General features: G+C 36.1%; 1 protein-coding gene across 1 annotated transcript in view; it reads right to left on the bottom strand.

Annotated features, from left to right (window-relative positions):
* Window positions 1–11834: 11834 nt before the first annotated feature.
* The window catches only part of LOC129646728 (sperm-associated antigen 16 protein-like), a 540055-nt gene continuing 537276 nt past the window's right edge, over window positions 11835–14613 (bottom strand). Inside the window, exon 7 of the mRNA XM_055573380.1 lies at window positions 11835–12083. Within this exon, the coding sequence (XP_055429355.1) occupies window positions 11863–12083 (221 nt within the window). The 3' untranslated portion in view covers window positions 11835–11862. The remainder of the gene's footprint in view (window positions 12084–14613) is intronic.

Genomic DNA, 14613 nt, shown 5'->3' with positions numbered 1-14613 from the left:
GACAGGACACAGTGGCTTAAATTAATAAGTTGTTTAAAGGTCCTTGCATTATTCTGGAGGACAGTTAACACAGATTATCTTTATGGTAAATTTTATATTGAAATTTCTTGAGTAAATGCTAAAAGAATAAAGTATATAATTTCTGAGTTACGAGAGAGGAATACACAGGTTGAGGTGGGGGCTTTCAGCATAACCAAAGAAAAAAAATTTTAAAAGGATTTGAAATTTTTAAATTAATCATTCTCTCTGAAACACATTGTCTTTCACAAGAAAGCTTAGTAAAGTATGGGAGACCTAGATACACACACACATACCCTCTTTCACTTTATGTTGGTTGGTAACATTTGGATGCATTCCTACCAAGGGACAAGTTTTCCCCCCTTTCTCCATGATTTTATTCACATTTTACATAATTTCTTTCATTTTTCTTCACAAAAAAATCTCTGTTTAAAAGGATATGGAATGTGTTTATTGGACGTGCTTATTGCAAGGGGGAAATGTATACATTTTTTGAAGAATATGACCAGAAATAAACTGACACCAATGAAAGTGATGAATTTCTCCAGCCTATATTTTCAGGTGTTTATTTCTCATTAACATAATTCAGTCACAGCTAAGAGACATGCTGCCATGCTGAAAACAAATGTCACAGAAGCAGACTAGATACTAGTGGCTTTGCTCTATTTTATGATAATTGCAATCACAGGTTATCACAGACAGTATAAATAGCATGTGGATTTTCATGTGATGAAAGCATTGAGATTTAGGGGAAGTTTAAATGTCTTAGAATTCTAAGTAAGGTCTTACAGCTTTACACAATTGCATCCTTTATTCTTGGGTGATTCAACTCTGCCTATTAGCATTTGATCCTCAACTAATTGGGTATTTTGTTGTCTATGAAATGCAGGGCTTAATTTGTAAAGAGAGTATCTGATCTGTGGGCTTCTCTCTTGAAGAACAGCTTAACTGAGACCTTCATTAAGGATTGCCCACATCTCCTGCAGACAGATACTGGGTACTGGAACATTATACAATTTAAACTCTAAACGGTAGGTTTGAAAATGTGACTTTTTAAAATCCTTGATTATCCTCTGAATACAGCAGTTAGGCTTTGGATATTCATGATACTGATCTCCCTATGTGCAGTGTTATCACAGGAGTTAGAAAATGAAGTTAGAGGTGATTTCTTTACCCTCAGCAATTTCATATATAATTAGTAGTAAATTTAAGAAATGTTGAATTAGTCAGCTTGATTTTTAGTGTTTTGGTAAAGATACCTCCCTCTTTTTTGCCTTCATTTTTAAAAATACTTTTGGTGAATTTTATGCAATAAATAAACATTGACAGATCAAATCAATATTTAGGTTAAGCCCCATTTACAAGACGATGATGTAAAAGAATTTGATATAGGACTCCTCAAAGAACCAAGAAATTTTCCATTTATGATAATAAGGATGAACCTGGCGGGCACTACGCTAAGTGAAATAAACCAGAAAAAGAAGGAAAAACACTACATGATATTAATATCACTTATATGAGGAATCCAAACAGTCAAACTCATAGAAGCAGAGAGTAGAATGGTGGTTGCCAGGGATTGAGGGAAGGGGGATAAAAGGGGAGTTATTAGTCAAAATTTCAGTTATGCAAGGTGAGTAAGTACCAGAAATCTACTGTATAACACAGTGCCTATAGTTAATAATATTGTATTGGAGACAAAAAAGTTTGCTAAGAGGCTAGATTTAATGTCAATCATTCTTATAATGACAACATTGATGACAATGATAAGGAGGAGGAGGAAGAGGAGAAGCAGTAATAATAATAGTACAGAATGCAGGTGGAAACTTGTGGAGGTAATGGATGTTACAGCATAGATTCTGGTCCAACTCTTTGGGACCCCATGGGCTGTCACCTGCCAGTCTCCTCAGTCCATGGAATTCTCCAGGCAGTAATTAATACTGCAGTGGGTAGCCATTCCCTTCTCCAGGGGGTCTTCCTAACCCAGGGATTGAACCTCAGTCTCTTTCATTGCAGGTAGATTCTTTATCTGCAGCAGGGAAGCCTTTACAGGCATATACTTATCCCCAAACTCAATTTATATATATTAAATATTTATAGTTTTACATGTCAATCATAAAAGGCAAAAAAAAAAAAAAACACAGAAAAGATCCAAGAAGAAAGAGTAGTGAGTCACATATTAAATGTATTAAGCAGTTTATAAGAAACAACAGTTAGTGGAGGATCCCAGCAGACCCATTTGGATCTAGAATCACAGGAGAGCACTAATACCACAAACAGGCAGTGAAGTTACTGTCACTAAAGGCTCTCTGTAAAAGTTAGGAAAAAATAATTGAAAGCAAGTTCCATGGCAACATAAAATATATGTTAAAGTCAAATAATTAGTTTGAAGACAGCATAAAACTGGTAGAGTACAAATACTTTGTATAGCCAGCAGCAAAAGGGAAAATATAAAATGAGGAGAAAAGCACATGGATTTACCAGGATTTGAAAAGTATAATTTGAAATGTCAAATAATCTGAAAAAATAAAAATCTACACTGAAATACTATAAGCGATATCCAAAGAGGAGAGAAGAAACTCATACAGAGAAAGAGTCAGGAAAAAAAATTCTCATCTGACATAGTTAAAATTCTGAGGTCCAAGTATCAGGACAGAATTGAAAGACTGGAGAAAGTCAGGACAAAGGCAAAATCTCTTCAAGGAGAATGTTATAGAAGCATTTGTGAATTATCCAGTGTACCACTTATTCAAGGAAACCTAAATGGGATTTATCCTTCGAATGTAGGACAATGAAATACTTGGTCTCTCTAAATCATTAACATTAAAATTTTAAAAATGGTGATAATTTTAACAACTCAATTAGACTATCTGGGATACTTAAATAACAACGACTATTAATTCGTACACCATTTAAAAAGAAATTATATTGCTTTTTACAATGTAAGTAGAATACATTTTAATTGTAAAAAATTAGATAACTAAAAACTAAAAATAATAACATGGATAACAAAATTATCTCCTCATATAAATTCCATGCACAGAGAAGCCTGGCAGGTTATACTCCACGGGATTGCAAAGAGTCAGATAACACTGAGGGACTAACACTTTTACTTTTTACTATACTGTCAATATTTCAGTTTTAATATATGTATATAAATAATATATATACATAAATATATGATGGTATATGATTGATAGGTAACCTTAAAATATGCACATAATTTGATAGAAGTGATTCTAGAGTGCTATGGAATACATACATATATCTGTTTACATACATATAGGTAGACACCAACCTTGTTCTTTCTTTTGTAATTTCACACTACAAATTTGATTTGTACATTCATTTCCACCCCCCAGTTCTTAAATGAAAACATTAGAAAAATTCCATAGCTTTTCTGTTTACTGTTAGATTGCTGTTAGGTCTATTCCAGACTATTCATCATATGTCCGTATTCCCTTATAGTACCAAAACCTCTGTTGTTGTTCAGTCACCCAGTTGTGTCCAACTCTTTCTGACCCCATGGACTGCAGTATGTTAGGCCTCGCTGTTCCTCACCATCTCCCAAAGTTTGCCCAAGTTCATATTCATTGCATCAGTGATGCCATCCAGCCATCTCACCCTCTGATGCCCTCTTCTCCTTCTACCCTTAGTCTTTCCCAGCATCAGAGACTTTTCCAATGAGTTGTCTGGAAACTGAGTTCACATCAGACAACCAAAATACTGGAGCTTCAGTTTCAGCATCAGTCCTTCCAGTGAATATTCAGGGTTGATCTCCCTTAAGAGTGACTGATTTGATATCCTTGCTGTCCAAAGGAGTTTTAGGAGACTTCTCCAGCACCACAGTTTGAAGGTATCAAATCCTCTACTCTCATCCATTTAATGTTTCTCCCTTCATCCAGCTCAGGTCTGCAACAGGTTGGATGCATATAATGGAGAAGTAATGTCTGGTTCATTGTATTTCTTTTCTGACTCCAATTATTGTCAACTGACATTTTGGGGCAACTCCAGGTTGAGGTCAGAGGAGGTTATCATTCTTCCATGGGTTTCCTTTGGAGATCTCTTAGTGAAAATCTAAGGAGTGCTGGGATCAGAATGCTTAGTGTAAATTCACTGATCTAGTAACCTTTCCTCCTCCTGGATATCAACACCTCCCTTTTCAAACACTGAACTCCCAAAAGTTCATTACTAAATTGGAATTACATGGCTTCCATGAGATTCTCTTAGGCAGAGATCCTCTTATGATGAGCCTGAGCCTTGCAAGAAGACAACATGTAAACCAAGAGAAATATGTACCATTTCCTGCCTCTGTTTATGAGTGTGGAGTTCACTTCCAGCCCAGTCAACTGCATGTAACTTTTCAGTTTCAGATTTTTCCAAAGTCAGAGTCAGAATTCTTATCGCACTAATATGACAAAAGGCATCTACTCAGGGAAGTTCTCCTAAAGACTGTTTACTAAGCTTGAGTAAAAAGGAAAATTCTAGAACTGAAACATGCAATATCTGAAATAAAAATTCACTACATGCATTTAAAAGCAAAAAATAGAGGAACAATAAAGGAGATGTAAAAACAATAAAACTATCTAATCTGAAAGACAGAGTGATAAAAGATGCCAAAAAAATTAAAACTTTAGGGACCTGTAAGACAGTATCAGAGAGTCTATTATATATGTAATTGGAGCCTCAGAAGAGAGGAAAAAAAGAATGGGGAACAAAAAGTATTTGAAGAAATAATATTTGAAATTGCCAAAATTTGTTAGAAGAGATAAATTACAGAATCAAGAAACCCAGTAAACCTTAAGCAGGTTTTAGCTGGAGAATGTGGTAGACTTCAGTATCTAGGACAGCATCAGTCACATATCTGGTGCCTTGCTGAGAAAGGCTGAAAAAGCTATAGTACACAGGGCCTCTTCAAGACTGCAGTTTTAGGGCAGTGAGAGATGGACCATAAGGAAAGCTGAGCACCAAAGAATTGATGCTTTTGAACAGTGGTGTTGAAGACTCTTGAGAGTCCCTTGGACTGCAAGGAGATCCAACCAGTCAATCCTAAAGGAAATCAATACTGAATATTCATGGGAAGGACTGATGTTGAAGCTAAAACTCCAACATACGATGGAATACTGAAAGCAATGCACTGCATGTGAGTGTGAAAGTTGGTTAGTCGTGTCTGACTCTTAGAATACTGGAATGGGTAGCCTTTCCCTTCTCCAGGGCATCTTCCTATCCCAGGGATTGAACCCAGGTCTTTTGCATTGCAGGAGGATCCTTCACCAGCTGAGCCACCAGGGAAACCCAAGAATACTGTAGTGGGTAGCCTGTCCCTTCTCCAGGGGATCTTCCTGACCCAGGAATTGAACTGGGGTCTCCTGCACTGCAGGCAGATTCTTTACCAATGGAGCTGTCAGAGAAGCCCCCAATGCACTGAATGAACTATGATGTTAAAGAAAAGACACGAATCTCTCAGACTGAAGCAGAACACAGAAGCTGGGTACAGACCACATACTGTGCACCTCCATTTGTTTGCTGTTCAATAACAGGCCAAGCTGATGTATAGAGTTTTAGGAGGGAAAGGGCCATGGACTCAAGATGAGAGTGAAGTCACTGTGCAGTTACCTTAGGAGACACCTTAAGCAATTCCTCCACCATGAGAGGGAACATCTACTGAAAAGGCCATTGGAATCCAGTAAGGAGGCCCAAGAACAGCAGATCTGGTAGAAAAACTTGGTTTTGGGGGATCTGTGGGTCCTGGGGGAAATTTGAAGCTGCCAGTTTTCTGTGAACCCTAAAAGGCTGAGGGATATTGTTAGGATAATGGTTACCACAGAGGATGAGGAAGCAGAAAATGACTGGGAGAGGGCTTGTGGGTTGCTTCCAAGATGCTGATAGTGTTCCTGCCTTGGACCTGAGTAGTGGTTTCTGGAGTATGTTCACCTTATAATAATTCACAGTACTATACATTTAGGATTTGTGCAATTTGATGCAAGTTATATTAATTAAAAAAATAACAAAAAGATTATGCACTGGAGTGGAAGAAATGAGACAGAAAGAGTACCTAGAAGGAAATTTTATCTAGGCAAGTGATAAAGAGTCTGAGTTAAGGCAAAAACAGGGAGAAAGGAGGGAAAGCAAGAGATGAGAATCTGATGGAAGCTGGTTTAATTGTTTATCAGTAAGACAGAGACAATAGGAGCTACCACATCAAAGAAAACAGAAATACGGATAGTGTCTGCATCTGTGACCAACACAGGGCCCAACAGCAGATAACAGCCCAAGGTGCAAGTAAATGGCAAGTCAAGTTCAACAGAAAACTGTTGAAATCCAATTGTATGGGATGGAGGTTCTAAGACTCCAGTCCCAGAAGTATTAGAAAGACAAGTTTCTGGAAACAGAACTGGGACACTGTGTTCAGTAGTCAAATAAGACTACTTCACTCTCCCATTAGGCTTTAAGTTTGTTAAACTTACAATTGTTGTTCCTCATGATAGACTAACAAAGTAGCATGTGCCTAGAAATACAATAGGTGTATAAAACCTGATAAATTTGCCAATAAACCGATGACTATGACTAGGAACAAAAAATAACTCATTCATGTGAACTGAGGTTCAAGGGAAGTTCAGTTCAGTTCACTTCAGTCACACAGTCGTGCCTGACTCTTTGTGACCCCATGGACTGCAGCATGCCAGGATTCCTTGTCCATCACCAACTCCTGGAGCTTGCTCAAACTCACATCCATCGAGTCGGTGATGCCATCCAACCATCTCATCCTCTGTCATCCTCTTTTCCTTCTGTTTTCAATCTTTCCCAGCATCAAAGTCTTTTCCAAAGAGGTAGTTCTTTGCATCAGGTGGCCAAAGTATTGGAGTTTTAGCTTCAGCATCAGTCCTTCCAATGAATATTCAGGACTGTTTTCCTTTAGGATTGATTGGCTGGATCTCCTTGCAGTCAAAGGGACTCTCAAGAGTCTTCTCCAACAACACAGTACAAAAGGATCAATTCTTTGGCACTCAACTTTCTTCACAGTCCAACTCTCACATCCATACATGACCACTAGAAAAACCATAGCTTTGACTAGTTGCATCTTTGTTGGCAAAGTAATGTCTCTGCTTTTTAATATGCTATCTATGTTGGTCATAGCTTTTCTTTCAAGGAGCAAACATCTTTTAATTTCATGGCTGAAGTCACCATCTGCAGTGATTTTGGAGCCCAAGATAATAAAGTCTGTCATTGTTTCCATTGTTTCCCCCATCTATTTGGCATGAAGTGATGGGACCGGATGCCATGATCTTAGTTTTCTGAATGTTGAGTTTTAAGCCAGCTTTTTCTCTCTCCTCTTTCACTTTCAAGAAGAGGCTCTTTAGTTCTTCTTCACTTTCTGACATAAAAGTGATGTTATCTGTGTATCTGAGGTTATTGATATTTCTCCCAGCAATCTTGATTCCAGCCTGTGCTTTATCCAGCTTGGCATTCCGCATGATATACTCTGCATATAAGTTAGACAAGCAGGGTGACAATATACAACCTTGACATACTCCTCTCCCTATTTGGAACCAGTCTGTTGTTCCATATCCAGTTCTAACTGTTGCTTCTTGACCTGAATACAGATTTCTCAGGAGGCAGATAAGATGGTCTGGTATTCCCATCTCACACTTTGTTGTGATGCAGATAGTCAAAGGCTTTGGCGTAGTCAATACAGTAGAAGTAGAGGTTTTTCTGCAACTCTTGCTTTTTCAGTGATCCAACAGATGCTGACAATTTGATCTTTGGTTCCTCTGCCTTTTCTAAATCCAGCTTGAACACCTGGAAGTTCACGGTTCACATACTGTTGAAGCCTGGCTTTTCAAACTACCACATAATTGCATTCATCTCACACACTAGCAAAGTAGTGCTCAAAATTCCAAAGCCAGGCTTCAACAGTTGAGATGAATGCAATTATGCGGTAGTTTGAACATTCTTTGGCATTGCCTTTCTTTGGGACTGGAATGAAAACTGACTTTTTACAGTCCTGTGGCCACTGCTGAGTTTTCCAAATTTGATGACATGTTGAGTGCAGCAATTCCATAGCATCATCTTTTAGGATTTGAAATAGTTCTACTGGAATTCCATCACCTCCACTAGCTTTATTCATACTGATGCTTCCTAAGGCCCACTTGACTTTGCATCCCAGATATCTGGCTCCAGGTGAGTGATCACACCATCCTGGTTATCTGAGTCATGATCTTTTTTGTATAGTTCTTCTGTGTACTCTTGTCACTTCTTCTTAGTATCTTCTGCTTCTGTTAGGTCCATAGCTTTTCTGTCCTTTATTGTACCCATCCTTGCATGAAATTCTCCCTTGGTATCACTAATTTTCTTGAAGAGATCTCTAGTCTTTCCCATTCTATTGTTTTCCTCTATTTCTTTGCATTGATCACTGAGGAAGTCTTTTTTATCTCTCCTTGTTATTCTTTGGAATTCTGCATTCACATAGGTATGTGGCCTCCTCAGACAACCATTTTGCCTTTTTGCATTTGTTTTTCTTGGGGATGGTCTTGATCACTGCCTCCTGTACAATGTCACGAACCTCCGGCCATAGTTCTTGAGGCACTCTATCATCTCTAATCTCTTGAATCTATTTGTCATGTCCACTGTATAATCATAAGGGATTTGATTTAGGTCACACTGGAATGGTCAAGTGGTTTACCCTACTTTCTTCAATTTAAGTCTGAATTTTGCAATGAGTTCATGATCTGTGCCACAGTCAGTTCCCAGTCTTGTTTTAGCTGACTGTATAGAGCTTCTCCATCTTTGGCTGTAAAGATTATAATCAATCTGATTTCGGTGTTGACCATCTGCTGATGTGCATGTGTAGAGTCTTCTCTTGTGTTGTTGGAAGAGGGTGTTTGCTATGAACAGTGTGTTCTCTCAGCAAAACTTCTGATAAAAAATATGATAAATTGGTCAACAAATAAACCAATAACTAGGAACAAAAAATAACTCATTCACTTGAACTGAGGTTCAAGGGAAGAGTTTAGGCAAATGTGCATAAATTAAGATCCCAATTACTAGAACAAAGGGAAACACTTTAGTCCAGATAAGAAGAAAGATCATCTGGAGAAAGTGGTTTAGGATTGTATTTGTCTACTTCTTTGTTTACAGGGATGATGTCAGGATAGTTTGATCTGAAACTGCAAGTACAATTTCAGGAGTTCCAGTTTCATTATTTGAATGACACTTCAGATAAGATCACATTGAAAAAAGACTCAAATTTAATCTTAATCTCCATTAATTATTAAAAATAAAAGAAACACTAAACTTTAAACATTAAACTTCATTTCTGGATAACATAAAGAAAGGCATTGAATCATATTGAATAAAGTAGGATTTCAAAAGAACCTGTCATTTTTACCAATAGTAAAAATTATAATTTCTTTAAGCAATATATATTTATGAAAAAGCAAGGAGTTATACACCCAAACTGTCTTCTGATTTTTTTCTAAAGCTTTAAAATCAGAGTCAGGTTGAAATTTCCACAGTACTAGGCAATCCAGTTTTTATTTCAAATCCTTCAAAGCCATGACATTCTGATTTTTAAAAGTTAAACGATGACTTTGACTTTATTAAGTGTTATCTCCTCTACACAAGGATGTCAGGTTTTAAAAGGTCATTCAAATGCATATCCATCTACATATATCTTCTTTTTCAATACATACTGATACTCTCTTGAATATAGAACAGTGTTTTCAATAAATGGTACCTGGTAAATGTGCTTTTGCTGAAAGTATATTGGTTAGGAAAAAAGAAAAGTTCTATGGTGGAAGTGGAAACCGTTATTAAAGTGAGAGAACAAAAATCCATTTATTCTTCACAAGCAATTTGCATATGGTTGAGTTTGAGACTTAGAACTGTTCTGAATACTCTCATCTCATTAGTATTGCTGGGTTCTTTCTTTCTCATTGTTCATTTTCCCTTATTCAAGCTCAGTAAGGCAGATAGTCAATTTTATTAATCATGCTCAGAAAAATTATTTACTGTATTGGAAGTTACTTGGCTATATAAGTTACGATCTATTTGAAATTTGGACGTTAATTTAGAGACCATTCTGGAGTAGAAACTAGATTAACTAAATAGCAAGTTCTTTTAATTATTTTAAAATCTGGTATCTCATTATACGTAAGTTTATCTGGTTAGCTTAAATGTGTGTCAGTCCTGTAACCTACTAGGGCTAACAATATAATTACTGACATATAAAACCATCATCTATAAAATTAACATACACAAATAGGTCGTGCTTCTATACACTTGGAAAATTGTATTAAAGAAATAAGAAAAAGCATTCCCATTTACAATAGCATTCAGTTCAGTTCATTTCAGTCACTCAGTCTTGTCTGACTCTTTGTGACCCCATGGACTACAGCACGCCAGTCTTCCCTGTCCATCACCAACTTTCGGAGTTTACTCAAATCATGTCCATTGAGTTGGTGATGCCATCCAACTATCTCATTCTCTGTCATCCCCTTTTCCTCCCGCCTTCAATCTTCCCCAGCATCAGGGTCTTTACAAATGAGTCAGTTCTTTGCATCAGGTGACCAAAATATTGGAGTTTCAGCTTCAACATCAGTCCTTCCAATGCATATTCAGGACTGATTTTCTTTAGGATGGAGTGGTTGGATCTCCTTGCAGTCCAAGGGACTCTCAAGAGTCCTCTCCAACACCACAGTTCAAAAGCATCAATTCTTTGGCATTCAGCTTTCTTTATAGTCCAACTCTCACATCCATACATGACTACTGGAAAAACCAAAGCCTTGAGTAGATGGACATAATAATAAAATACTTAGGAATAAATTTAACCAAGGAGGTTAAAGATCTATAGACTGAAAATTATGAGACATTGATGAAAGAAGTTGAAAAGATATCATATGTGCATGAATCAGAAGAATTAACATTGCTAAATTGTTACTACCCAAAGTCACTTATAGGTTCATTCCAATCTTATCAAAATTCCAATGGCATTTTTCAAAGAAGTTAAAAAAAATCCTAAAATTCTTATGGAACCACAAATTACTCTGAATAGCTAAAGCAATTTTGAGAAAGAATAACGGGAACTAGAATCATCACACATCCTGATTTCAAACATTATTACTAAGCTATAGCAATCAATACAGTATAGTATTGGCATAAAAACAGACAAAGAGATCAGTGGAATAGAACTGGAAGCCAAGAACAAAATTATAAATATATGATCAACTAATATTTGACAAGAGAGCTAAGAATACTCAATTGGGAAAAAAAAAAAAACCTCTCAGATAACTGATGTTTAGAAAATTTAGTATTTACTAATAAAATAATTAAATCAGACCCTTATCTAACAACACTCACACAAATTAATTTAAAATGGATTAAAGATTAAAACATAAGAACAAAAACTGTAAAAATGGGAAAGCCCCTTGTGATTATTTCTTGCACTGTTGTTTTGTTTTGTTTTTGATTAAAGAATCCTGGATCTCAATAAGATCCTCATGTAGACTTTATTTTTTTTTTATTGTAGAATTTAATGTTTTAATGGATATGTTTTTAGCATTCTGTTTTTTGTTTTTTTTTGGTTTTTTTGGATATAACACCAAAACCACAAGCAACAAAAGTAAAAATCCACATGGCAGTTACATCATATTGAAAAACATCTACACAATAAAAGGGAAAAAAAATGACAACAAAGTGAAAAGGCATCCTACAGAATGGGAGAAAATATTGTCAAACCATCTATCTGATGCAGTGTTAATACAACTCCATAGCAAATAAACAAAAGCACAACAAAAACAATACTGCCTAAAAATGGGCAGAGTATCTGAAAAGATTTTCCCCAAGACCTCAAATGACCAATAGATACACAAAAAGATGCTCAATGTCACTATCAGAGAAATGCAAATAAATACCATAATGAGATATCACCTCACACCTGTCAGAATGGCCATTACAGAAAAGGTAACAGACACACGTGTTGGCAAGGCTGCAGAGAAAGGAGAATCCTAGTGCACCATTGGTTGGAGTATATATTGGTACAGCTGCTACAGAAAACATTATGGAGGTTCCTCAAAAAAAAATTGAAAATGGAAGTACCACATGATCCAGCCATTCCACTCCTGGGTATATATCCAAAGGAAACAGAATTACTATCTCAAAGGGATAACTGCACCCCCATGTTCACTGGCATAATATTTACAACAGTCAAGACATGAAAATAACTTAGATGTCCACTGGTAATGAATGAATTACAAAATATTTGATGTGTATATACACATCATGGAATATTATTTAGCCAGAAAAAGAGAATTCTGCCTTGTGTGATATCATGAATGAACCTAGAGAGCATTATACTGATAATAAGTGAAATAAGCCAGAGGAACACAAACATTGTATGTTTTCACTTATACGTGGAATCTAAAAACGCTAAACACATAGAAACAGAGAGTAGAAGGTGGTTGCCAGGGTTAAGGGTTGTGGAGCATGGGGAAATCTTAGCCAGAGACTCCAAACTGCTAGCTATAAGATGACTAAGTTCTGGATATCAAATTACAGCATGGTGACTGTAAGTAACAGTACAGTTCTACATTGCTCGAGAAAGAGTAAATCTTAAATATTACCACCATTGACAAAAAATGATAATTATGTGAGGAGATGTGGATTATTAACATTATTGTGGTAATCATTTAGCAGTGTATACATGTATTAAATCATGACGTATTCCTTAAGCTTACACTATATCAAATCTCAATACAGCTGTTAATGAAAACTATTAAATATGTCTTATTTTAAAAAATATGTACAGATATGCCAGTATTTATAGTGTTTGGCTATATATTTCACAGTTTGTTTTTAATTTTTTTCTTCTAATGGTCCAGTACAATTTAGCTTAAAATAATGCAGCAGCAGCATACCAAAATCACCCAAACTTTTGAAAAAACAAATATGGAAGAATCTCAGATAAACAGTTTCCTGACACCTCTCTCCCAGAAATCTGATTCTTCAGGCTTTAGTTCTACAATGAGTTCAGCAACTTTAGTTAACATGTGTATATCCCTATTTCTTGAGGCAGTATCTATTAATTTCTCACTACTGAAAGATGGGATTATTTTTCTTGCATTACCCTTTTCTCCTTTCTTGTTCTCCTATTTGACAGTGCCTTAAAATTTTAAAATAAGATAGATGTTAAACTTAGACTTTTCAGCCTGACATTTTTGACAATATCTTTTAGCTTGCTATTTTGTAAAACGTACATATTAAAGACTTGACTTTCCTTAAATTCTCTCCTGCATTCAACCATTCTTCTCATCATCTCCTAAATTTCATCTTTGGCCGGTTAACCTTTTACATTGTCAGGATTGTTAATCGTTACATTCAATTCTATGACTTGAAATGGTACCTGTGGCTTTATTCACAGGCTCAGTAAAAGTTGATAATGCCAGAGAGTATTTCTATTGTTATAACTATGGTCTGAAGATATAAATATTTCTTAATAAGCAGGCCAGTCATATTGAATTTTTTCTTTAGGATACTGCAAACTCTAGAACAGGGGTCCCCAACCCCAAGGATTTAATGCCTGATGATCTGAGTTGGAGGTGATGTAGTAATAATAGAAATAAAATGTACGATAAATATAATGTGCTGGTATCACTCCAAATCCATCGTCCCAACCATTTGTGGAAAAACTGTCTTCCACAAAACTTGTCCCTGGTATCAAAACATTAGGGATCACTGCTCTAGAATACTTTAATTAAAAGGGATGCTTCTAGCATTAAGGTCAAGTGAATTTTTACAATATCTCCATTATTTAAATCATTTTAGTTTATATAATATTTAGATTACCAATTTGGGAGAGCAATTTTTTTCCTAGAGTTTCCAATTCTTTTTCCCCCCTTGCATTATTTTTCTTTATTATATGGGGCTTCTCAGGTGGCATAGTGGTAAAGAATCTGCCTACCAATGCAGGAGACACAAGAGATGGGGGTTTGATCCCTGGGTTGGGAATTCTTTATTTTATACCTAATTTAAAAAGAAAATTTCCACTTATTTTAAATATAGCAGTGTGTACATGTCAACCCCAAAATTCTAACTGTCCCCACCCTTCACCCATCCCCGCTGGTAACCGTAAGTTCATTCTCTAAGTCTGTGAGTCTGTTTCTGTTTTGTAAATAAGTTTAGATTCCACATATAAGAAATATCATATCTTTCTCTGACTTATTTCACTCAGTATGAAAATCTCTAGGTCCATTCATGTTGCTGCAAATGGCATTATTGAATTCTTTTTAATGGTTGAGTAATATTGCATCATGTATATGTGTATCTTCTTCATCCATTCTTCTGTCGATGGACATTTAGGTTGCTTTCTTATTTTGGCATTGTAAATAGCACTGCAATGAATACTGGGGTGCATGTATTCTTTTGTACCAAGGACTTATGTATAGTACAGGGAGCTCTGCTTAAATTACATAACAACCTAAATGAGAAAAGAATTTGAAAAGGAGTGGATATATGTATCTGTATAACTGAAATCACTTTGCTGTATACCTGAAACCAATACAACATTGTTGATCAACTATATGCCAATATAAAATAAAAAGT

The sequence above is a fragment of the Bubalus kerabau genome, chromosome 3, assembly GCF_029407905.1.
Source record: "Bubalus kerabau isolate K-KA32 ecotype Philippines breed swamp buffalo chromosome 3, PCC_UOA_SB_1v2, whole genome shotgun sequence".
NCBI lineage: Eukaryota > Metazoa > Chordata > Mammalia > Artiodactyla > Bovidae > Bubalus > Bubalus kerabau.
This window is presented reverse-complemented; position numbering and strand designations above follow the sequence as displayed.